This window comes from Oreochromis niloticus, linkage group LG23 (genome assembly GCF_001858045.2).
Source record: "Oreochromis niloticus isolate F11D_XX linkage group LG23, O_niloticus_UMD_NMBU, whole genome shotgun sequence".
Classification (NCBI taxonomy): Eukaryota; Metazoa; Chordata; class Actinopteri; order Cichliformes; family Cichlidae; genus Oreochromis; species Oreochromis niloticus.
The window spans coordinates 14,661,512-14,687,734 of NC_031986.2; the positions used below are offsets into that span (position 1 = coordinate 14,661,512).

General features: G+C 40.5%; 1 protein-coding gene and 2 long non-coding RNA genes across 7 annotated transcripts; 1 reads left to right on the plus strand and 2 right to left on the minus strand.

Annotated features, from left to right (window-relative positions):
* The first annotated feature begins 4,380 nt into the window (after window positions 1-4,380).
* Window positions 4,381-11,378, plus strand: LOC100711960 (leukotriene-B(4) omega-hydroxylase 2). The gene is made up of 14 exons (XM_019351807.2): window positions 4,381-4,516; window positions 6,537-6,804; window positions 6,950-7,094; window positions 7,173-7,226; window positions 7,321-7,448; window positions 8,916-9,037; window positions 9,115-9,261; window positions 9,363-9,489; window positions 9,966-10,032; window positions 10,188-10,317; window positions 10,429-10,562; window positions 10,755-10,819; window positions 10,897-10,979; window positions 11,056-11,378. Exons 2-14 carry the CDS (start codon window positions 6,592-6,594, stop codon window positions 11,267-11,269), a joined length of 1,629 nt encoding a protein of 542 aa, XP_019207352.1. The 5' UTR covers window positions 4,381-4,516; window positions 6,537-6,591; the 3' UTR covers window positions 11,270-11,378.
* A 5,832-nt stretch (window positions 11,379-17,210) lies between these two features.
* LOC112843781 (uncharacterized) lies at window positions 17,211-18,466 on the minus strand. Its single transcript, XR_003216277.1, has 2 exons — window positions 18,104-18,466; window positions 17,211-18,021 (listed from the first exon to the last, which is right to left on the minus strand). It is a non-coding gene; the product is annotated as an uncharacterized LOC112843781 (long non-coding RNA).
* A 916-nt stretch (window positions 18,467-19,382) lies between these two features.
* On the minus strand, window positions 19,383-24,842 carry LOC112843785 (uncharacterized). Of its 5 annotated transcripts, none has more exons than XR_003216284.1 (3): window positions 23,947-24,524; window positions 22,296-22,342; window positions 19,383-20,733 (listed from the first exon to the last, which is right to left on the minus strand). It is a non-coding gene; the product is annotated as an uncharacterized LOC112843785 (long non-coding RNA). The 5 variants fall into 5 exon arrangements; XR_003216285.1 differs by lacking the exon at window positions 23,947-24,524 and adding an exon at window positions 22,957-22,971; XR_003216286.1 differs by lacking the exons at window positions 22,296-22,342; window positions 23,947-24,524 and adding an exon at window positions 24,781-24,842.
* Between the last annotated feature and the right edge of the window lie 1,381 nt (window positions 24,843-26,223).

A 26,223-nucleotide genomic window follows, 5' to 3' on the forward strand; every position in this document is an offset into this window, starting at 1 on the left:
TGCACCAGTGTTTAAACAGTCGTCCCGCCGTTTCTTGAGTCCAATGGATATTATCCGTTACAGTATGGAATTGATCCTCGGCTAGTCGACTTATTACAGGCAAGGGAACTCATTCACAATGTCCAAATTTCGTTTTTATTCCTGCGGTAAAAGATGTAAATAATTTATCAGTGGAAGGTAAATATCTGTGTTGGGAAAAACAGACTGAGCTTTTTTGTAAAGCATTCGAAGTTGTTTTATAGATGTTTTGTGTGGATCTTGGTCTCTGTTGTCAATGCCCACCGACAGCACCACCAGCTTTACTAGTGGATGTGTAGGGGTTTTCGCCAAGATCTGGTGGAAGTGATAAAATGATGCTCCCGGTAGCTGTCGATCTGAGCCTCTCCAAAACAATGTGTTGGCATATGTTCAAATTCAAGGCCCCTAGGCACCAAATTGGTCTATTGCTTCTAAAATGCCAATCTATGATCTTCCTCCCTTTATGGGCCTTGTGAAGATTGGGAAAGTACACATTTTTATCTCTCTGTCTCTCCATCATTTGCTTTGAGTCATTTAATTTTTGATTTAAGGTTGCCGCTGATACATTCAAGGAGCTCGCACCGAGAGTATTTTTGGGGTCAGATGAGATTGTCTGTGTCCCACAGTCGGCAATGTTGCTCTTGACCGGTTCCTGCATCATCATGCTATTACTCCGTTACTCTTTTAACGGTGTCTCACTGCCTTGTCATTGTATCTGTTGCAGCGGAGATCCCTTTGACCTGTGACCTATATTTCGCTGTCTTAGCAGTAGAGTGGGAGAGAGTAGGTGTCACTTTCCTTTTCTTTTTCAAAAGCATGAATTTGTAAATCAGCATCATTTTGAGAAATCACCACACTGGTTCTTGCCTCTTTTTTGGGGGGCTGGTGGAGAGATGTACTGATCGGTTTCGTGGGTCTGAGGCGATGTTTATTCGGTCTGAGGCAGCCCTCACTTTTGTTAAATTTACAATTAATATTTCATTCTGCAAAATCACCTTCGGATGTTAGCCAGGGGGATCGATTTTCGTTATCCCAATGCTTTCGGTCCCCCTTATGGTTAGGGTTAGGTTTAGTCACAAGTCACCGTCAAATTATAACACGGGTAGGATGATTTGTCAGAGTAGTACGGTTTCTCAGAACACCGGCTTTAGGTTTAGTGTTGGGACAGTAATTGTTTCTATAAATAATGGTTTACACTGTATGTGCAGATTTATGTACAGCTGCTAAATTACTGTATGTTTTTTGGGTTTGCTTGACTGCCAAAACCTGCCGTTTTATTATTTTGTTTTTCATTATTTTGGTATATTAATGAAGGGTTGCTATGGTCTACTTTAAATTGTGTATGGCATGCTTTACTGCACTGTGTCTAACTGGTGTTCATTTTAGCGCGTAGTGCTACTTTTAAGAAGTAAGCTTCATTGAGCCCAAAAAAGAGAAGCTAACTTAAGAATATAGTACGAGAGTACACTGGGGAAAAGGAACCCAGAGCCCACTTATTTAATAGCTTTGTGTAAATAAGGGCTACAGGTTTAGTCCTGGTGTTTACTTTAGAAACTGAAGAGGCTGGGCTCTGCTGAAATTTTAAACTGGGATGAGCAGAAGAAACTTTGAAAACATATATAGAAGCAACCTTTTGCATAATATTTTTGTAGCTTAAAATATATATATAAATATATATATGAAGGCCATTTACTTTCCCCCTTCCCTCAGTCTTCCTGTCTTCTGACCTGTCAAAATAAAGGTTAACAGTCCACACAAGCAAAATTAATAAATAAAATAAAACTAAGTAATTTTGTAAGTAATTAATGAATATTCACAGTGATGCATCTTTTAAAAAATATTTATACTTATATGTATAACTTAGGGGTGGGCAGTATAAACGGTATACGGTAGAAACGATATGAATTTGGCCAAGGGTAGATATTGTAGGGGTGTCCAAATTCATAGGCTGCATCCACCTGAGGACCCGGCCTTCGCGTTCTATGTGGGCCGGGTCCTCCAAAGGCCAGGGAGAGCGGAAGTGAGCGACTGTGAAATTGGACGGTCTAGCCTTCAGTTTTGCGTCACTAGCTGTCTTGGTGGAGTTTAATAAACTCAGCTGTCTGCTCCTTGCTATGTAAAAGACAACACGACACTGGCATAAATTCTCAATCATCTCACACTTCTGTTTAATCAGTTTTCTGTTTGACGTTTATTCAGCTGTGTGAAAACTGTGACTTTAATCCCAGCCAAACCAATTTACTCACGAACAAATAAAACTCTGAAAAAATCCCCCCAAAACAATTTTAAGTTATCTTAGTGACTTATATATCATGTTTTACCTGAGTAGCAAAAGACTGTGGGGGGTTTGAAAACAATGTGCTGGGAGTTCACTGTTCTCGCCCTGGCTGGCTATCGAGCTGGTGGGAAACAGACATCTCCGAAAATGTTGGAGAACGTGATGTCTTGCTAAACTGAGCAGATATTTGAAATTTACACAGCTACATTCTCGCCTGAAAATATCTGAAAAGTTTGTTTTCTGACCCTGAAAACGTAATAAGAGTAAAATTAAAACTAAGTAGCTGCCACCATTGTTGGAAACTGGAATTGGCTTGGCCGCGCTATGAATTCTGGGATAGGTTGGGCCACGAAGGATACACCCGACTGTCACTACCCGATCCATACAGGAAACCCGATCCGTACCATGCATGTGCGAAAGGCGTCTACTTCCGCTCGAAGCATTTTACGTTAGTTACGGGTCAGCGTATCTGTTAAGATGTTAACAATATTAAGTTTCTCTTAAAATGTTTGCAATAGTGAAACATTTTGATATAATGTAGAACTACATCATATTAAAACTAAAAAACAAAAAAGTTACAGATCAGGACTCCCCGATCCTTACTGCACATGTGCAAAGTCAGACCGTGTGCAGATGTTCTCTTCTTCTCCTGTTTCGTTTAATGGCAGTTTACTCTCCAGTGTATGAGGATACTGCCACTTGCTGACCAGCGAATGAGCCCTATTGTAAACTGAATTTGTGTCATTACAAAACATGTTTGTGTGTTAAATTTTATTTAGTGATAGTTGAGTGTGTTTATGCTTTTCTGTGTGGAGAGAATTGATTGGAATTGTGATGATAATCTCTGCTATCACTGTCAATTGTCAGTAAACACTTAATCTGGCTCATGAATCTTCATGTGACATATTAAGTCTGTAATTAGGAGCCATTCTTCTTATTTTACAGTGCTGTTGTTCAATCGGGGCAAGCTCTCCGTTGAGGAGAAAAGAGTGAATTTGTTTGTATAGGCAGCTATCCATTGTTTAAATGTCCCGGGCAGTCGAAAAGGAGGCAGAGCTGTCGAGAAATGCTAGGAGTAACTGGGCGCTAACCGTATCATTCAAATATATTAACTGTCGCAATGCTGGCAAAGAGAGGAAGTGACATAAGATTCGTGGTAGTGGGTAGTGACAACCTGACCCGTCCTTCAAATCTGGGGAAAAGGAGGATGCATTTGTCAGAGTCTACGAATTTGGATAGCCTTCGTTGTGTCACTGTGATGTAATTTACCTACAAATCCGTCCTTAGCCTATGAATTTGGACACCCTCTTTGACTATACCGCTCTACCAAGATAGCACATGTTGATGGTGTCATCAAACTGCGCCTGTTTTGGTTGAAAGCATCGCAGCAGCTGCAAGCAATATCACCTGCAAATTATGCCGGGTGACAGTAATAGCGAAGAGACGAAGCACGCCACGTTAACTTTTATCGAGTGGAAAAAAGTTGGCATTCATCAAAATCGGTTCGAGGTCAGTAAGCACAACCAGAATACAAACAGAGGGCGCACCGGATTATAAGGCGGACTGTTGATTTTTGAGAAAATTAAAGGATTTTAAGTGCGCCTTATAGTGCGGAAAATACAGTATACAGAAGAAAAGAATATATCGCGATATATGTCGTTACCGCTTCATATTATACCACAATATGGATTTTAGGCCATATCGCCCAGCCCTAATATAATTTGAAATAAATGACCTAATTTTTTATTTCATATCATTTATTTGACCTGTTGTCTTTATTTTAATTTCCAATTACCTTTCACCTCAACATATCTGTCTTGTCATGTGGTAATATATTTTTTCAACCATACATACTTCAGCTTTCTTAATCTATTCTTTATGCTTATTCAGTTTAACTTTTTAACTATTATAACAAAATAACTCTTTTCCCCAAATCTGTGTGTAAAATAAAGTATTTCTTTTGTAAACATGTTTTACAGTGTTTTTCTAACGCAAACGGACAGATTCAAATTTCTCACTGTTTATTTTGTTGAAGACCTTTGTAAGTGGGAGACCTGAGTGCACACACTGTACATCTCCCCGCCCACTGGCGCAAGCTCTCTAGAGCTCTTTAGTGGACTTCAGTATATAAATCACTGACAAAAGAAAAAAAGGACAGGAGCGCCTATGAGGAGAAGCAGACGGGGTCAAAACTAGCTGAAGCTCTTTTCTGCTGTACAGGTAATTACCCCCGTTTGCTTTGATATGATTTGATTTTCAAACACTGTAAAAATGAAGTTAAGCCAGGTTAATGTTTGTTTGTTCTCAGTGTAAAGAGTGCAGGTTATTGGAGAGTGGCTGAAACTATGTCTGTGAAGCACTCCTTCACTCCCAATATTGCGAGTCTTATTTCAGTATTGTTTTCATATATGTTACAGCTGTGTTAGCACTACTTTGATAAGAGCTGCTGTGAGAAAAGTACTACAGTGAATTTATACAAACAGCATTTGCTGCAGAATACTCTCATGGTTTAATAATTAATTTGTTTTTTTGTTGATCTCTGATGATGCTTTGATTTTTAAACACTTGTTATGAGGTGGTAATATCAGGGGTGGGTAATAGTGGGTTAACGGCCCTCTTAAGGGACAACTCCCATTAAGGCTTAAATATCTGGGACACTCCACCATTTGGTCTTACAACTGAAGAAGTTTCTCCGATGAGAGGCGAAACATCTTCAAGAAAATGGAAGACGTCCAGTCCCTTTTCTTTCCCAGCTCCTTGGATTACTATGACTGTGACTGAGATCCTATACAGACGGTTGGTTGGTTGGTTGGTTAACTTGCAGTGGGTCAGGTACAAGTAGGTCATCTGGAACAGCAACTGATGAACTATCTGAATGAAACGCTCTGAAGGTGATGAATGATTACAGTAAATCCATTATAAAACTGAATAGGCAACATCAGATTGCACACTTATTCTGAATTAAAACTAAAGATTATTTAAATATAATATAAATCAATAAAGACAGGCCTCTATCTGCATATGCAAGTAATCATGCCAGATTTGCCAGCTTATACAACTACATGAAACATACAACGCAATGCCCACATGACTGACCAACCATTTCAGCTGTAATTGGGAACCTAAGCCTACAAACAACTCGGAAGTCAGTCTAACTTATGTCAGATTGGGAATAAACCTCACATTGCTTTAAACTCCTGGAATATCTGAAAGTCAGCGGTTTTTTAGTGTTTGGTCACTTGCCAGTAAGGATCTTTGAGTTCATGATCTCCTTTCTACACACTGGTTAGATTTCTTGCTTTTAACTGAAAACATGGTTAAAGAAGAACTACAGTGTAACTGTAAAGTAGTGTTTGTGTTGAAAGAGGTTAAGTGTTAACTTTATTGTCTAACAGCTTTTTGCATTTGCATAAAATGCAAAAGCATCTTTTTGAAAAAATAAACAGCAAAATCAAAACTTCTTTGGACAACAGGGAACACACGAGAGGAGATTAACATCCAAGGTTGTAAATGCGCAAAAGGGAATTAAGGAAAGTGTACATAACTAGGGAACAAAGAACATGTGAAACTTTTCAAGAAAATGATACTATAGAACTAAAAGAGGGACACAATCCACAATACTGGATACAGACATCATAGAAATCCACCATTCTTGAAATAATAAAAAAAAGCTTCTTTTTTTTTTGTTTTTGTTTTTGTTTTTTTTTCTTCATTTTGTTTTCACATGTTAACAATAATGCCACCTTACTATACTTAATTTGAATCGCTTTTCTGTTTTTGGACTGTGAGCTATCCATGTTCATGTTCCTCGCAGTAGTCACTTAATCTCAGAGATCCAGTCTCTAGATACTCATTGACAACCAGTGTCTACCTTTGAATTCAGCCCCAGTAAGTCGTGAATTGTATAACGCACAGTGATGTTAACTTGCTTGTAGCTATGAGTCCAAATGAACTATGTTTAAAGAATCTTCTTCTGTATGGTTGTAACAACAATCACATTTAAAACTGTAACTGTGCAGCTACCTTGTACTTTAATATTATTTAAAATTATCTAGTTTAACTGTTTTCTATAAGTACATTACTAACACACTGTATCACTATAATCAGACTGGCATGTTTTGGATTCCATATATGACCAATATCAGGCCCCTTAGCAGTATCAGGCCTGACTAATATTTGAAAGTGAGACTGCCTCTTTTTGAAAAATGTCGGTAATTTGTTTTTCTCCTTGTCGAATCAGAATTGAGGGTTGGAGCAGTTTCCTCAACCACAGAGCAGGATCAGAGGACTTCTGAATGTTAATTTTTCTCTCAGCGATGGCTCTCCTGCACAGTGTCCTCTCTCCGGTCCTCAGCTGGATGTGTCTCTGTTCACTAATGTACATTTTCGGTACTGGACTGCTTGCTGTGGTTGCAGTTTTGACTGTGAGGAAAGTCTGGTACTCTCACAGGCTGTCATGCTTCAGCAAACCACCGGCAAACTCATGGCTGTTGGGCCATCTGGGGCAGGTACGATACACAGGCATGGTCTAGTTTTATATTTACGTATTTATCATCTCTACATGATAGGGTTCATGTACTTTCTGTTGCGACACAACAAATTTCCTCTTTGATTACTGATCTTAAGTTCTTGTTTTGTGATAAAACATGACAGATCCAGAGCACAGAAGAAGGTCTCCAGCAGATGGATGATCTGGTGAAGACATACAAACACTCCTGCTACTGGGTCCTCGGTCCTTTCTATCACCTGGTCAGACTCTTTCACCCTGACTACGTCAAACCTCTGTTAATGGCACCTGGTAGGGCAAAACACCAACAGACCACATTTCCAGAGTTTCTGTTTTTCTCTTACATCATCCATCATCTACTTCCTTCAGCCAGCATGACGGTGAAAAATGGGCTCATTTATCACCACCTACAGCCTTGGCTGGGTGAGTCAAATATTTCCGTTTTTCTCATCTGTGATTACATAGTTTACAGGATGTTCCTTTTAGCATGACTTACTCTGTTTCTCTTTTGTCTCAGGACACAGTGTGTTGATCAGTAATGGCGAGGTTTGGTCTCGCAAAAGACGACTGCTGACTCCAGCTTTTCATTTTGATATTTTGAAGAGCTACATTACCATATTTAACTCCTCATCTAAAATCATGCATGTAAGATACACACAGCCATGCACAGAACTGATTCCATGACGATTTTTGTTTTAAGTGACCATTTAGACAAGCATTTGATCCAGTTTGATTTGCTGCTTATTGGTAAAAGTGGTACAACCATGAGTAAAATGAGCTTTTTAGTTAGTTCTTTAGGTTCTAAATAAGTCATCTCGGTTGATTTCTATAGTGTCATTCCACAAAAACAGTTTTATCAAGGCACCTGATGTTGTAAGTCAGGGGTGCATGGGCCGTTGTATCATTTCTTTTTCTTTTTTTCCCCAATGTGGATTGTTTTAAAACCTTTTTTAATTAGCAGATTGTGTAAAGGCAGGAACTTGTTTATCCTTTACGTAATTACTTTAGTTGTATTGTGAAAGGAAATATGGACAGGTCTTTGTCAATAAGAAAACCTATAAAACCCTGTTGTAACATAAACACCTTGCAGTGTCAAGGCTGTGAGGGCCGTTTAAGCAAAAGTGCAATATCCAAATACAGGCCAACAAAGAAGCGGATAAAGATTTTATAGAGTTTTTCACACCAGGAGAAAAAGTAGAGGTGAGTCTGGGAAAAGAACACAGGAGTTTCTTCCAGGTTCGGAGGATGAGTTTAATTCTGTCCAGTGTTCAAGTTTTCAGATAGCGTAGTTTTGCCAATAGTGAATGTACTGCTCACCTGGAATATGAGGGAGAGTTTTCCGGAGGAAGTGTTTGCACGCTGGTTGTGTCCACATGGTGACAGCCATGGCAGGGTGAGCAAGCAGGTGGTTAATGCAGGATGATCCAGGTAGAATGCGAGTATTGACCAGCATACTGACAGACTATAGCGCATAACCTTTAGATGAGTCAGATGGGAAACAGGTGCGGTGGCTAAAGCGTGGGAAACCATGGAACTCCACCCCAAAGGAGTAGGAGAGTACCAGCATGGCTTGACTTTAAGATGCTAGAAGGAAGGGAGAGAAAAACAACTGACTCTCACCCAGCTGTGACATACGGAATTGAAGAAAACTCCAACAATCAACCAACTCCTTATGAGCAAGCATTTTATGACAGTGCGAAGGAGAAACTATTTTAAAACGTCAATAGAAGTCTGTTACAATATTCCAGAATCCTGTGAATTCCGAAATGAAGGAAGAATCTGATAAACATTGTAAACACCCAAATATAGCTTACAAACTACTGCTAAATGTCACTTATGAATTAGTTTTCAATTATACCAAAAACAGCTCTTTTAAACTATATGTGTCTGTAAGATTTGTAGAATTATATTTTTATCATCGCTTTCTCCTCCTCCTCCTCCTCTAATTTGCCTTCTCCACTGCTTTCTCCTCCCACATCTCCATCTGAGCCTCAGCCAGAGTTCAGCTGCTTTAAGTTGAAGAAGGCATGAATGACGCCCCAAATATGGTTTTGTTTCCATGCAGATTCTCATATCTTTGTCCCGCTCCTCCTTCCTTGTTTCTGGTTTCAGGACAAGTGGTGCCGACTTGTGGCAGAGGGCAAAACTAATCTGGAGATGTTTGACCATGTCAGTCTGATGACTCTGGACAGTTTACTGAAATGTGCCTTCAGCTACGACAGCAACTGTCAGGAGTGAGAGCAGCCACTTATTTCAACTGATATCTTCCATTTTTGTTGTGATGGTGTTCCTAAGAAGATTGTCCCTCCAGGTCTCCCAGTGAGTACGTGTCAGCCATAGTGCAGCTCTGTGACCTGGTAACACAGCGGCATCACAACATTTTACATCATTGGGACTGGATTTACTGGAAGACTCAGCAGGGGAAACTGTTCAAACAAACCTTAAATATTGTACACAGGTAATGCTCTGGCCTTCTGATATTTGTGTAGCCAAGTTATACAAGTTATGTGGGAAGCTGCAGGTATCATGAATTTTAGTCTGCTATATTCTGGTTTGCAGATTCAGCAGGGATGTGGTTCAGAAGCGACGTGCCCTTCTGAAAGCACAGAGGGAGATAACACAATGTGAAGTTGCCCCAACATCACAGAGGAGGAAAGATTTTGTGGACATTCTGCTGCTGACAAGGGTAGGACAGAGGGACTCTGAGGAGCATATCGTCCCATTTGTAGTAATAATAATAATAATAATAATCATAATAGTAATAATAATAATGATAATAAATAAACAACAAGGGGTGATAATCCACTTCCAGACCCATTAATTTGATCAATTTACAGAGACGGTTCTGAAATGATCACATGGAACTGATATGTGTTTAGTTTTGCTTATATAAGACATACGACATCCACTTTCACAGTGCATTGAATAAGCCTGCATTAGTGCAGATTTAGCATTACACAGCTTTATATCCCACTCCAAGTAAAGTCCACAGGCACTGGAACAGTTCATGTCAAACATACATGCAACCTTAGTGAAATGGTTAGGGGCTAAATTGAAGTTGGTCTCAGAGTGAGTAAGGTAGATTTAAAAAGTGAAGGAGAACATCTAAAAATGCATTGCATTTTTGGGACTTTCTCGGTGTTACTGATGTCTGTGTTGAAGGACGAAGATGGACAAGGCCTAACAGATGAGGAGATACAGGCTGAGGCCAACACCTTCATGTTTGCAGGTGAGATGTTACTCTGACACCAACTTTTGTGGTCAGATGTAAAAATGACACTATAATGCTACAATACACTAGGATGAGTATGTGTCTTTAGAACGCATAGCTTGTTGTCCTTCAAATGTTTTAACAATTTGCAAATCTTCCTTCGTCTTCCGCAGGTCATGACACAACAGCCAGTGCCATCTGCTGGACGCTGTATAATTTAGCACGCCATGAACACTATCAGGAAAAATGCAGACAGGAAGTGATGGACCTGATGGAGGGACGAGATGGACATGAAATCAAGTGGTCAGAAAATACTAACGCTAACAGCATTACGTATGAATATTTACATGTGAACATTTAAATGTTCACATGTAAATATTTAATCTCAGTCTACTGACATATCTTAATTTTAAGGGAGGATCTGCCCAAGCTTCCTTTCACCACCATGTGCATCAAAGAGAGCCTCAGACTCCACACTCCTGTACAGGCTGTATCACGGAGTTACACCCAGGACATGGTGCTGCCAGGAAATCGAACAGTCCCAGCAGGTGAGAGTCAAAGCTCTCTTTCAAGATTTCTAAATAGATTTTAGAGGTTAAAGAGCTGTGTCTTGTCATGAATCATACTCAACTTTATTCAATACTTCATTTGTGAGACTGTATGTTAAAGGATCACGCCAACAGTTGGTGACCAATAAAGATTGATGCTGTAAAGGGAAACTTAAACTTCTTGTGAAACAGGTACAGTCTGCCTGGTCAGCATTTATGGAACACACCACAACCCTATTGTTTGGACAAACCCAAATGTAAGCACTTGGTAACATAATCTACATTTCTACAAACCTATTGTGTGTTTAACCTTTCCCATTTGCTCTCTAACCAGGAGTTTGATCCCCATCGATTTGACCCAGGCAACAAAATGAGCCAAGCTTCTCATGCCTTCATCCCCTTCTCTTCAGGCCCCAGGTTCAGTTTTAGCCTTAATCCAAATAGTACAACTAGGAAATGGATTGGTTAAAATATAACAAGTATGTCTTTACAGGAACTGCATTGGTCAGAAATTCGCCATGACAGAGCTTCAAGTTGTAGTGGCCCTGACCCTTCTCAGGTTTCGACTGACCCCAGGGGTGAACCCTGAACTCGGGAGCAGCAGAGTTCGCCGTCTTCCCCAAATTGTCCTGCGTGCAGAGGGAGGCCTGTGGCTGCAGCTGGAGCCTCTGAACACACTCAGACTGAACAAACAGTCAGAGGAATGATCCACAAAGATAATACTTGAACTTAATTTTTAATAAAGTGTCAAGAAAAGATCAGCTAGAAAGTGAGACTTGACATTGACATTAAAACTACAACAGACCTGTCTAAGAATTTTGTTTGCATTTTGTTATTGTGCTTTAAGAAAAAAGGAAAAGCTTTCTCTTTATGGGGCAAATGTGCACAGATAGTCTTCAGTACTCCCAATTCCAGTTTTGTAAAGTGTAAAATGCAAATAGTTTCGTCTGCTATATTCCATTCGATTTATTCAAATTCTTCTGCTTCCACAATCACCTTTGTTGTTATTTCCAGAATAACTTAATGAAACCTATGATCCACATATCACTTGATTAATTTTGAGCCTTTCAACTTTAAAAGGTGTACAGGTTTCCCATTGTCATAATTTATCACCCTTTCATTCTCGACTGCCTAAAGTCATACTCTAATTGTTTTTGCACAAAAAGTCAAAATTGATTCTAAATACTTTTCTTTGACGAGAGTGCTGGTCTCTTTCCTCTTCTATTTCAATATAGTGCACGTCAGCTTTTATCACATTTCATCACAATTTACTTTGGACAAAAATAATGTTTAAATGTAAATTGACAGTAACATAATGCTGGGCTGCCATCAAAAATGTAATTTGAATTTGTTAGTCTGTAATAACTACTGCAGACAAAGTCACATTTCTCAAATCAATTATTATTTCGCATGAGCAAATTATGAATAACACAGAGCTCCTAAACTTTAGGATAGTTAACTTAATTTTTTACTTGAGGTTAACTTTGGGTAACTTGCATTGGCTCAGGCCATCTGAAAGAAGGGCACCATAGAAATCACACACTCTTGAAAATGTGTCTTTACACTTGACGATAGACTTCAATTACGAGTTTCTCCTCGTTTTCTGTCATATACTTGAAAAAAATTGTCTTACAAAACAAGACATGAAGACTGGACATGAAGTAATAACATGTCTAGTGCAGTTTACTTAGACTGCAATGCCATTATGATGGATATTACAGACACTCAGATTCACTCTATCACTGTCAGTGATCATGCACTGGTTTCTCTCTCTGACACAGAAAAGACTCACACCACCAGTGTGGTGAATAGAATATAATGATATGCCTAAAATGTCACCATGTGTTCTATGGGGGGCAAGAAAGGATCGAATGTGTGGCAAAATAATATCTTACTCTTCACATAAGACATATAAAAAATGTGTCAGAATTAAAACAAAGACAAAACAAATCTTTAGAAGCTACCTCACCATAAGAACATATATTTAGCAAGCAGAGAAAACTAAAACTGCAAATTTTCAAACCATTCCTACGAAGCAATAAAACACTACGAACCACACGTCACTACATAAAACTGTATTACTGAAGAATTGTGCATAGAGTATCGAACATGAAAATATATATCCTACAGAGTTCTCAATCATTGTTAATTGTATTAATATTACTGCTGCACATGTTTAATATTGAGCTCATTTTAAATACTTTAAATCCCATTATTGTCCAGCATTATATCCATTAAGTCAGGTGTTTGCAGTGGCTGTCCTGTGGGGGATCTTTGAAAAAGAAAGTTGTCTATCCTGAGTTTTTCAAACAGCATAGAAATAAAAAAACTATTTAAAAAATAAGCTGAATTAAAATACTTGAGTAGTGTGTAACATGGATCACTGTCAGTATCTAGTCATTGTTAATGGGGGACAGACACACCAACGGAGACGGAGAGGATTAGACTTTGCTATGAGATTTAGATAAGCACTCTCAGTTTTCAGTGATAGTAGCTAACTGTGGCCACAAGATGGTGTTAATATAAAGAATGGATACACATCTTAATTCTGAGGAGGTTCATGATAGTGCTGTCTGTGGTGAAAAGAGAGCGATTGATGTACTTTGGTGCATTTTTTATTAATGTCTATTTGACAAGGAAGGCAAGCAGTGCTTGCCTTGCTTGTCCTCGTGGATTAATTCATCTTATGCTGCCATTACAGAACTTAAGTCTACTAGAAATAAAGGATGAACAGTATCTCTTCACAGGAACTAAATTAATCTCTTTCAAAGTTTTAGTTTTATGGAGCCATATGGAGTTTTACAAAGAATTTTGGCCTATGCTAGCGCCCAATTTTTTCCAAAGGGTAACTCAAATTGAGAATGATCACAGACTCTGCACAAACATAAACTGTGCCATCATTAGTCTCTTTCTTAAACCAGACAAAGAGCATATATTTCATACAACTACTGCTCAGTCTTACTCATTAATAGAGATGGCACGATATCACTTTTTTAGTCCGATACCGATATCATAAATTTGGATATCTGCTGATACCGATATAAATCAGATATAGCGTATTTTATAATCAATAAAACATTTTTAAATATCGTGCTGCATTTTGTATAAGTTCATACTCAAGTTTAAAAAAAACAAAACTAAAGGTATTCTGTTATACCTGTATGCAAAAAATACACTACACCCAAATTATTTCATAGTTCAGCAAAACTGATCAATCTAATAAACTTAAACCTACACCATCCTCCCTATTCTGGTATTTTAAAGAGTACTTAGTGGAAATGTTAAGCAACCTAACTAATAGGGTTTCCAACTCCCAGCAAAAAGAAAAAAATAGGGAACCACACCCTGCCCTCCGCCTCATAATGTTTAATTGATGTAATCGACTTTAATTTGATGCAGTGTAAAAAAGAAATACACAGAAATCAGTTATTTTTCTACAATAATTAAATAGATTCAACATCTTTCTTCAACAGAATTGCAGATTGCACAGATGGTATCTTCCCAAAGGAAAAAGTACTATAGCTTACTAAGTTATAAATTTGAGTTAATAGTTCCTATACAATAATGGACTTCTATACATTTTACATCAGAACGTTTGTTGTAAGATTCAGATAATTATTTATTAAAAGCTAGACATAACAATTAGAAAGAAAAGTATGTCTTTGTGCCCCCCTTTCCCTGTTAATGCCCTACCTGCCCCCCTGGCTAAACTTTGCTAGACCCGCCCCTGCACAGTTATCAGCCGTCAGCTATGTAAAAATGGATCCTGGTGTATTAAGTATTATTAAATAAATTCTAACAACAGCTTATCAAGCTTAAACGTGCTGCTGTTGTTTATCCGCTGGTTTCCTCTTTCTGGCGCAAAGTGGGCGATAAACAAACAAGAGAGACCGGACTCGCGACAGAAAAGCCAATCAGCTGATCATTGATCAGTTTCATGATTGAAGTAGCAACAGGAGGGGGAGAGAATGAGAGGCAGATGGAGGAAAGTGTGGGAATCCTAGACCTTAATGGGTATATTGTGATTGACAAACACAGAGTCATGACTCTTAACTCAAAACATAAAAAGATAAAAATTATGAACAGAATCAGTGACAAAGAGCAGCCCTGGCAGAGCCCATCACCCACCAGGAATGAGTCCGACTTATTGCTGGCTATGCGGACCAAGCTCTTGCAACGGTTGTATAAGGATCAATCGGCCCATAGCAATGGGCCAGACACCCCATACTCCCGGAGCACCCCCCCACAGGACATTCCATGGGACACGGTCGAATTCCTTCTCCAAGTCCACAAAACACATGTAGACTGGTTGAGCAAACTCCCATGCACCCTTAAGTATCCTTGAGAGGGCAAAGAGCTGGTCCAGTGTTTCACGACCAGGACGAAAACCAGCGGTTATCAGCGGTTCGACTAATGGACGAACTCTCCTTTCCAGCACCCTGGAATAGACTTTCCTAGGGAGACTGAGGGGTGTGATCCCCCTATATTTGGAACACACACTCCGGCACCCTTTCTTAAAGATGGGAACCACCACCTGAGTCTGCCAATCCAAAGGTACCAACCCTGATCTCCACGCAACATTGTAGAGGCGTGTCAACCAGGAAAGCCCTACAACCTACAACAAACAGAGCCTTCAGGAACTCGGGGCTGATCCACCCCAGGAGCTCTGCCACCAAGGAGTTGTTTAACTGTCTCAGTGACCTCGCCCCCAGAGAATGGCGAGTCATCCCCTTCATCCCCACACTCTGCTTCCTCCACGGAAGACGTGCAAGTGGGATTAAGGAGGTCCTCGAAGTATTCCTTCCACCGCCCGACAATTTTCTCAGTCGAAGTCAGCAGCGCTCCACCCGCACTGTCCACAGTTCAGGTAGAGCACCGCTTTCCCCTCCTGAGTTGCCTGACGGTTTGCCAGAATCTCTTCGAGGCAGTCCAAAAGTCTTTTTCCATGGCCTCTCCAAACTCTTCCACACCTGAGTTTTTAGTTCAACCACTACCCGAGCCGTGTTCTGCTTGGCCTGTCTATACCTATCAGCTGCCTCCGAAGTCCCACAGGCTAACCAAGCCCGATAGGCCGCCTCCTTCAGCTTGGTGGCTCCCCTCGCCTCTGGTGTCCACCATCTGGTTTGGGGGTTACCGCCACGACAGGCACCAGCCACCTTGCGGCCGCAGCTCAGTGCAGCAGTTTCGGCAATGGAGGTGCTGAACATGGTCCCTCGGAATGCTGTTAAAGCTCTTCTGGAGGTGTGCGTTGAAGATCTTGTGGACTGGGGCCTCTGCTAGGCGTTCCCAGCACACCCTCACTATACGTTTAGGCATGCCAGGTCTGTCCAGTGTCCTCCCCCGCCACCTGATCCAACTCACCACCAGGTGGTGATCAGTTGACAGCTCAGCCCCTCTCTTAACCTGAGTGTCCAGAACATATGGCCACAGGTCTGATGATACGATTACAAAATCGATCATCGACCTGCGGCCTAGAGTGTCCTGGTGTCACGTGCACTTATGGACACTCTTATGTTTGAACATGGTGTTCGTTAGAAGTCCACCAACAAACAACAGCTCAGGTTCAGATCCAGGAGGCCATTCCTCCCAATCACGCCCCTCCAGGTCTCACAGTCGTTGCCAACATGAGCATTGAAGTCTCCCAGTAGAACTACAGCGTCCCCAGGCAGAGCACCTTCCAGCACCTCACCCAGGGACTCCAAGAAGGCTGGGTACTCTGAACCACCACTTGCCGCATAGAGGCTAGAGGAAATAATTTTATAATTTCATAATTTTCACAGTTTTTCCAATAAAACTTACGGATACTGAATACTGTCCAGTAGCTGAGTTTAGCTGTTTTAAGCTGAAAACTACAGAAATACATACTTCCAGTCAGCATCTACCATTTACGCTGCTGGCAGAGAAGTCTAAATTGAAGAAAGTATTTGAAAACAAGGGATGACAATCACCTTCTAGAGTCATTTAATTTGATCTATTAGTGAGACAGTACTGAGATGATCACATGGAACTGATATGTGTTTAGTTTTGTTTAGACAAATGAGACAAAGAGACAAAGAACCTCCACTTTCAGAGTGCAGTTAATAAGCCTGCATTAGTGCAGATTTGAGATTGCACAGCTTTATATCCAACTCCTACTAAAGTCCACAGGGACTGGAACAGTTCATGTCAAACATACGTGCAACCTAAGTAAATGGTTGTAGGGGGTAAGGTTGTAGGTTGAAGTTGGTCTCATAGTAAATAAATAATTAAAGGTAGATGCAAAAAAGTGAAGTGAAGGAGAACCAGAGAAGGTGAATCAGTGTTACTGAATAGTTTCCAACAACAGGAAATTTATTTTGACTGTCTTCATAGTTTTATTTTTGAGATACACCAATTTTTATATACTACAGGAAAAACGAAAATAAATATTATAATCCAAATTTGCAAAATAACAGCATGGGCATCAAAATAAACTATTTCCAGCAGTGCAATTTGAGTTCTAAGCATCCCAGAAAGTATTCAGAAAAGCACAGAGTCAAACATGTCAACACCAGTATAGGTTTATAAGGCCCCGAAGGTAAAAAACTACATTTTCTGCGAAAAGACGTCACTTCCGGTTTCGGGTAAGTAATGGCAGACATGCGATAGTTCGCGGTGATGTCTATTCCATTGTTACTGATTGACATCATTACAAAATGTCTGTGTTGAAGTATTAAGATGAAAAGGCCAAAAAGATGAGGAGATAGAGGCTGAGGTCAACACCTTCATGTTTGCAGGTAAGATGTTACTCTGACACCAACCTCTGTAGTCAGATGTAAAAATGACACTATAATGTTAACTGCTGCTATACACTAGGATGACTATGTGTCTTTAGAGTTGCAGACGGCAATTACGCTCTGGCAGACGATCACTTTTTGGCACAAGACCTGGAGCTAAGGGGGCAAAACAATCACATGAATGCTGCTGTTTGACTGAGGAAGAATCAAATACTCATGGTAAGCCAATCACACGACTACTTCAAGATGACAAAGCAACAAGGTGATATATACCAGTTTTTAAATTGTGTTGACAGGCCACGTAAAACCAGAGTAATGATAAACAATATATACGCATGTGTTTTTTTCCTCAATAGTTTCATCACATTTACTGTCTAAGGGCAGTGCTAGCAAGCACTCTCTGATTATGACCAAAAAATTTTAAAAACAAAACAAAAAACTGTCACAGCGGGACAGAACAGACTCACGCGCAGGCCCTAAGTCTCGAAAACACAAAAAGTCTTTATCACAGTTCACCAGGTGATCTATTTACAAAGGTGAGGGGAAGGCCAGACTCCGGGGATCCACACACGAAAGGGAAAGACGCTGAAAGTCCACGCACACACTCCGTCCACTCCACACGCTCCTCTTCACACTCCACAGAAAGCACGATGGCTTACGCACACTCGATCACTTCAGAAAACACAGGGGTGGGTCCAGGGAATCTGTACACAGAGACACGAAGGGATTACAACGGAAGGTCACTGAGAAACACTCTAGAGTTAACTGAGCTGGAGTTACACTGACGAGGGTCGGCAACGGTCCAGCGACGAGAGACACAGAGCTGCCATCTTATAAAGGAGCTGGAACACTCTCGTGATGAGCCACAGGTGCGTGGGGCAGGGGCAGGAGCCCACAGGTGAGCTCCGCCCAGGCCGAGGGAGGAGGGAAAGAGAGGAAGGGAGAGAGCAGGAACAAAAATGAAAATAAAAACATATGTAGCCATGCTGAGCCGACCGGGTAGGCACAGGGACCCTGACAAAAACTGCCCTTTCGTGTTGGTGGAAAAATGCACCATGTCGACCAATCAAAAAATGATATGGCAACATGACATTTGGTTGTTTAGGAAAAGGGGGAAGTTTTAGGAGTGACGGTGAGAGAGAGAGAGAGAGCGAGTTTTGAGATGTGAGAGATTTGATTTGACGTTTAGCGTGTTCGGAGTGTGTAGTTAATGTGTTGCCTTGTGTAGTTAGTGTGTAGTGTTGTGGATAGTTTTGTGTTGTGTGTCAGAACAATGAGGTGACTGCTGTCTCCAGGTAGAGAACAGGAGTGATACACCTGCTGCTGTCAGACCTGCAGGTATCAGGCTTGTGATGTTCTCCTTTATAGTTACGTTTTTGAAGAAGTAACTAGTAATTATAATTAACTATAATTAACCCTTTAAGACCTACCATAGAACCAAGTGCGTTAGAGCTTATCTTTACATTTTTACATGCTGTAGTGCCATTTTTGGGAACATTTTAAGTTACTATACATCAATACAACCGTCATAGCCCAAATTGTAATAATATGTATGCATTAAGTCCATAGTAACTACATAAATTGCAAAACAGTGCAATAAACTGCAAAAAAAATGAAAATTGTTTTTGGTCTTTTTACATATATTTCTAGTTAGAGAACTTTAAGAGGTTTATCCCTCAAAAGTGTAAATACAAAAAAGTTGCACAAAATAGTTTCCAACAACAGGAAATTTATTTTGACTGTCTTCATAGTTTTATTTCTGAGATACACCAATTTTTATATACTGCAGGAAAAACGAAAATAAATATTATAATCCAAATTTGCAAAATAACAGCATGGGCATCAAAATAAACTATTTCCAGCAGTGCAATTTGAGTTCTAAGCATCCCAGAAAGTATTCAGAAAAGCATAGAGTCAAACATGTCAACACCAGTATAGGTTTATAAGGCCCCGAAGGTAAAAAAAAAAACTACATTTTCTGTGAAAAGACATCACTTCCGGTTTCGGGTAAGTAATGGCGGACATGCAATAGTTCGCGCTGATGTCTATTCCAACGTAGGAAGTGTTTTGAACAGCTGATCGGATCGGCAAAGCGTGTTTCCGTGTTTTGCAAAGCTATTTGTGGAAAGAAACCGTGACCTAGGGCAAGCCGATGGGATAAGATATAAGTACAACTCCTCTGGTTTCATATGCAAAAAAAATTATTGCGCTAGCTTATGTGGTTCCGGTTCTACAGGGATTTAAAAATAGTTACACAAAACGGAGCGTGCCCGCTCCGACCGGTCTTAAAGGGTTAATTACTTTTTCAAAGTAACTTGCCCAACACTGGTGCTGAGTGGAAGTTTGATTACGGGAACAGATAAGGCAGGTTGCCACATAATTCTTCACATCCTTGTTTAATGAATCCCACCGAAAATGATGTCTAAGTAGTGTTGCAGTTCTACTCATGATTGGGTGACAGGCAAACCGTGTGGTGTGAGCCCAGTGGATGACTGCTGCCCGAGCAAGAACCGCCAATCAGGAGGGCCCATACCAAGGTTCAGGTTCACCCTGGAGAGCCTGGCGGATTACCTCTTCAATGTCTCACTTGAGGAAGCCCACTCTTCAGGTGGAGGGAAGGATTGTGGCTGGTTCCAGTGGTTCCGAATCAGAGGAGTATTGATGCAAGAGAGTGTCGGGCTTGATGTTTCTGGAGCCTGGACAGTAGGAAAAAGAGACGTTTAAACTGTGGAATGGTTCAAGCGACGTGGAGGTAACACCATGATATAATGATTCAAACACAGGGAGGGAGATATCGACAGGAGGTGGCCCAGGGAAACTATGAGCAACAGGAGGGCTGATGAGAGACGGAGAATTCAGAGTTCAGAGAGCTTGGTGACAATTTGTTCTTGTTTGTCACTAACTGCTTTCTATCAAGCTTCTAGGGATTGTAGAGTCTCTTCGTGCCGCCTGCAAACTGCACCCTGCTTATTAATTGCAGGATGAATTGGGTCTGCTGGTCCATTTTGGTCAGTTCATACAGTCATAAACCGACAATGCAGACTCTACACTTGATTAACTATTTACAAGATTTTTATTAGGGAGAATACGGCATTAGCTAGAACATGACTTGGTACAAGCCAGCAGAGCACAGGCAGCTGTGAAGGATCGTGGATGGAGAATGACAAATCACGGGGAGACACTAAGAAGGGTGAGTTGCTTTGGGGAAGGTACCCGTGGGAATCTAAAGAGTGGGAAAAGCAGTGTTAAAGGACAAGGTCGTTTTTCTGAAGGGGGTCTAGGAGAGTCACGATGTGCAGGAGGGCAGGCAGGTAAGCAAGGTGAGTATGGATCCTTTGTTGTGACTGACTGTCGATGTGAGAGCCAGCTGAACTAGCACTGGAAGTTGATGATGGCAGAAGGTGAATCCGAGGTGGCTGTAACCAGGAGTGGAAACACAGAGAGATAACGTTAGGCATGAAAGTGACACACAAAAGCCGAGCACAAGGGAGGCCTAGTTACCACGACTGTATAAAACATGGATGACGTGACAGCACCTCCTCCGACTGTACAAAAATGAAGCAAAAATATCTCGCTTCTGGAGGCTTCCATCTTGCATTTTTGGAGCCAGAGTCTGCGCAGTAGTAACTTGAGGTGGAGCAACTGGGTCACGCTCCCACCCACACACCCGCTGGACATGCCTGCAATCACGTCCCCCTACACTTTTTACGTAGCCCAGCTGCTCCAGTTAATCTGCTGATGGGTTTACCACAACTGACAACTTGTTTCAATTAAGGTAAATACAACTACATCACTATTATAAAAAAGACACACAGCTTATCATCTTATAGTTCTACAACATCTAAAATCACTCTGCTGTTAATTCGTTTACTAGATTAGCCGTTGGCATACGACTGTGTTTGAGGCTTGTTGGTAGCTAGTTAGTGATGCTACACACCTGTTACTCTAATAGTCTGTATTTGAATAATTCAGCATTCCTTAGTTTTTGTTATCCATTTTTAGACAGCCATGAGATCAGCTGCACACTCCACAGAGGTCCAGAGTTACTGTTAATATCAAAAATGTGATGCTGTGAGATTTTAACATTAGATGTTAGTGGATCTAAAACTTTAAATCTTCAGAGCACTCTACAGTCTGGTAACATGGAAAATTTAAAAACAGCAGCAGAAGGTTTCAGTAGTGTAGTGTAATTGGTTCTTTTCATTTAATAATAGAGTCCATATTATATCAACAGCTACATTCACCCTGGGGAGAAACTAGTGAGGGAGACCATCAGGACCAAGCTGGGTTTCCTGGGTCCAGAGGTTTGAAGAAACATCCTCCCTTTCTTTCATCACAGCTGTCCTGTGCCAGAAGTTCTGTTTACCCACTGAGAGAGGCATCAGTTCAGAAAGACTGAATCTCATGGCATTGATCAAGGAGGACCTCATGATCTTCACCAGCACCTCCGTCACAGTGAAATCTTCAGAGCTCCACTGTAGGCCCGCCCCAGAAGATGAATAAATCCAGCATTTCATGAACACTGTGATGAAGACCTTTGGTTTGTGTAATGTTATAAATACTTGGATAATCCTCAGAGGCTCTGGACGTAATATTTAAAAATATATGATCCTCTCTGGTTACTCTGGTATGAGTAACTTTGAATCACTTTATGGTAAATAACACACCATCGGAAAAAAACTGAAAGAATTCTGAATCACCAGTTTGTAGTTCAACATACAAGTGATGACCTTTGACCTTCATCAGGTTTTATTTGTGTCAGAGAAAATCTCATGCTCTTCATGCAGCTGAGTACATCAAGTGTTTAAAACAAAAGCTCTGCAAGTCTAAGATCAGCAGGTTTCCGAAACACAAAACTGAGGTCCTGTTAATGCTGATATATAGTGGAACAGTTACATGGGTGATTAATCCTTTTGTCTTTAACTTTATCAATAAAAACAGCAGCAGCTTTCACTGAAAGCACATGTGGTACTTTAACCTTTGTAATGTTTTCATGGTGCTGAAGTCTGAATCTGAGGGCAGCTCCTGTAATCACAACGAGAACAGAATAATCACAAACTGAAATATAAAGTTTATCTCTCAAATCTAAAAAGAGCTGATCCTTCTCTGTCCTCACACACTTGGAATCTGAAGTTCTTCTCTTAGATTATTTCAGTTCTACAGTTTAATCCATAGTTACTGATTAATGAGGAGTTACTGAAGTACAAGCTTTAAAAAAATGGTGTTACTGTCTTTACAGATATTACAAGAGACTAGGGATGGGTATTGATAAGATTTTCACGATTCCGATTCCATTTTCGATTCTGTTTAATGATTCGATTCTTTATCGATTGTCTTATCGATTCTTATTTTTAAAAAAGGACAACACTAAGGTCGATTAGCTTAGAACTTTGTTTTATATCTTCTCTTTGAACAGGATAGAAATTTAGGAGTAACATGGCCTTACAAACCCAACAGTGAGATCTTAAGAGATCCACAGCCTACGGCTCTTCAATGGGGTGTCACAGGGTCCCCAGGAAAAAAAATTGTAAATGTAAAATAATAAAATAAATATTCTTAACATAACATAAATTATTCTGTAGCAATTACACAAGAATATCCAGTAATGTCACTGCCTACAATTAAACACATTCACTTACCGAAAATCGGGGGCATCTGCTGTGGCAAATGGGTGCAAGCCTTTGACCACAAACTTAGTCACTGCTCGGTGACATTCGTCTATCCTGGACTAAAAGGAGACGCTACCGGTAGACTGCAGCGAGAACTGCCAGCCAGACTCTGTCTGTCTCTCTCATCATGGTCACCTAAATGCAGCGCACAGTAATGGTAGGTTTTGTAATAAGGCAGATCGCGCTAACATAATATGCACTGTTAGTTGATTATTTACCTGCCGCATTAACGGGAGAGGACGTGCAGACATTACCGCTGCTGCTGGGTTGAGATTCACGAGTCCGGAGCAGAATTAAAAACACGACATTCATTTAAGGTTATCGCGTGTTTTGTGAGCAAATGCTTTTGCATATTCGTAGTGTTTCCTCCTTTAAATGAAATATCTACTTTGCAAATATTGCAAGTTGCCCCGTTGTCATCCGTTCTCGTAAAGTATAACCAAACTTTTAAGCGTTTGAGCCGCTTAGGCGCCCTGCCAGGTAAATGACGCTCCACAACGTGGTGACGTCATTCGGGGCGACTGGAATCGATAAGGGAATCGTTTGCAAAATTGCAAACAATTCCAAGGAATTGAAACAGTGGGAACCGGTTCTCAACAAGAACCGGGTTTCGATACCCATCCCTACAAGAGACTGAAAAAAATGTTGCTGTTTGCACATATTTAATAATCAGCTCTGCACAGGAGCTGAAGCCTGTTGCTTTTACAGTATAATACTTGTAATAGAAGTACAGTAACGGTAAGTAGTTAGTGACTGAGAAGCCCGGGGCGTTTCTCTTGTTTTCTATAGTTGGGGTAAATCCATTCACCTGCACGGATTAACTAAACAAACTGTACAAAACAAGTTTCTATGAAAGCTGAGTACTCATCTTAGCTAGCTAGGTCTCAGGACCTTAGCTAGGTCTCAGGACCTAGCTCAGGACGTTAGTTAGGGATTAGCTTACAAAAACGTTTAATTTACCGAAAAAGTGCGGCGGGGCTTCAGCTCCTTCTGTCGGGTAGTCCAGTTTACTGAAGAACACCTCAGGCTGTCAGGTTAAAACAGTCGGATGTCGTTTTGTAACATGAGCGCTGGCCGTCCTCTCAGAGCCTATGCTATTCCAGATAGAGCGTAGAATGAGTTGCACTCTGCGCAAGTTTCTCCGTGACTGCAGCTGCCAGTAAAAGCTGTCACGATGGCGTTTCACCCCAGTTTAGCATCACTGTGACAGTAATTAGATTCAAACTTATAGGAAAGGAGACCCCTTGGACATAAATCAGTGTGATGAGAACTATTGAAAATAAAAGAAAGAATCTTTGGAAAAAATGTATCTGAGGAGAATTAATTTATTTTAGTCTGACCCCAGTCCCATCCGCTAACATAGAGGAGGCGGGGTTTATGACCTATACTGCAGCCAGACACCAGGGAGCAATAGAGACGTTTTGGCTTCATTTTTGGGGAGCTTTCGCGTCGTCCATGTTTTCCACAGTCTTGGTTACCACCAAAGGTAGCAGGATGAACTGGTAAAGAGTTAAGGCAGCGCTCATATAAAAAAGCCCTCGTACTGATTGTGTTGAGGCTCAGGTGAGATGCCGGAATCTCCACCTCAGAGGGTGAACCCTGGAAACAATCCTGGCACAAACTGGAAAAACCCTAGACACTCCCATGGAACATGACAACCTTAGTTTGCAGCATGCTTCACAATATGAAAAAACATAATCATGTATACAGACCCAATATCTGATTTACAAACATGAGGACTTACATGTAAGCTTTAAATTTCCAGGTTATCAGATACCACTGAGCAGTTCTTACCTTTAAATCTAACCTCTCTTCTTCCTCTCCTGTCCTGTCTTTCTTATCTTTCTCCATCTCTGAGTGAAGTTAGCTCTTTTTCTCCTCTCCCTGTAAAATACAGCAGCTGGACATTTAGCTAGCAACACAATGTATGACAAGATGCACACAAACAGTTTGTGTGTTTGCTGATGTTTTTTAAGCTAATAGAAACTTTGCGTAAACCCCCTTTATGCCCCTTTTCAGTAGTGCTAACCAAATGTTAGTAGCTAGCTAGCAAGCTAGCTGAAGTACTGCAACCGCAACCTTTGGACACCTGCAGTCATTCCGTTGTTGTGGCAAAAACACAAACAAATAAACAAACAACAACAAAATCCAGCCCACTTTTAACTCCTGACTTTGGCACATGTCATCCTCTGATGACTAATAAATGAACAGAACTGGCTTTTATGTGTTACTGGCTCAAATTAGTTTGATGTTCTCAGTGGCTCTCAGTGATGAAATAATAACTCCCCCCAAATGCCTTAAACCAAGAGTAATGAGCCTGTTTTGAAAATGTAATGAATAAAAAGTACAGAAGAGAGTACAGTTTAAAAATGTAGGGAGTATAATTAAAAGTAAAAAAGGTCAGAAAAAAACACTTAAGTATAGATACCTGCAAATTCAACATAACTACAGTAATGAAGTATTTATACTTTGTTACTTCCCACCTCTGTTAATCAGTAACAGCACTGGTGTAAAGGGGACCTTTAAATATCTTTTATCTGTTTTCTGAATTCCTATTAAAGCAGTAATGGAACAAGTAGTTTTGTATAGGATTGCATAGATTACTGTGATTTTTTTTTTTCTTTTTTCAGAAAGACAGGAGCTGTCCTGTCTTGACATGTATGTCACTATATTGACATTGATAATTAATCATGGTTAGAATATCCTGGGATCTTGAAGGTCTCCTGAATCCTAACCACATGTTGCTGAACTGGAAATGGGGCTGCTCTAAACTCACAATATTTGTAGACCATGGGTAAATACTTGCACACAGAAGTAACTCATACACTGAGACCCGGACTACACATAAACTTAGTGGCACTGGAGTTAAAAAGACATAGAGACTGACTAGAGAGACAAAAGGACTCAAGATGTAAGAACCAAACAACCATGAAGACATCAGACAGATACAGGGTGTTATGGCCCGTCTAGGCGCGGCCAGACCACAACACAAAGGGTGATCCATCCCCGTCCAACCCCAAGCAGCACGTCACACACTTAATACTTTGTGACAGTGATTTATTTACAATAAGTGCATTTAAACAAAGGAAGGGAGCAAATTATAACTTCAGGGTGAACCCAAGGCCAAAACAACAAACAAAAGGTAGCCTAACTCAGGAATAAGTACAACTTACCTAGTCAAAAGAACCAAACCAAATGACAAGTACTTTCCTCCCTGACTAGCAAAAACAGGAGAAA

Excerpts from the sequence above, each read along its gene's own strand:
- LOC100711960 (XM_019351807.2), top strand. The coding sequence starts at position 6,592 with ATGTTAATTTTTCTCTCAGCGATGGCTCTCCTGCACAGTGTCCTCTCT. Across the intron at positions 9,038-9,114 it reads TACGACAGCAACTGTCAGGA|GTCTCCCAGTGAGTACGTGT; the intron begins GTGAGAGCAGCC and ends TTGTCCCTCCAG. Across the intron at positions 10,563-10,754 it reads AAATCGAACAGTCCCAGCAG|GTACAGTCTGCCTGGTCAGC; the intron begins GTGAGAGTCAAA and ends CTTGTGAAACAG.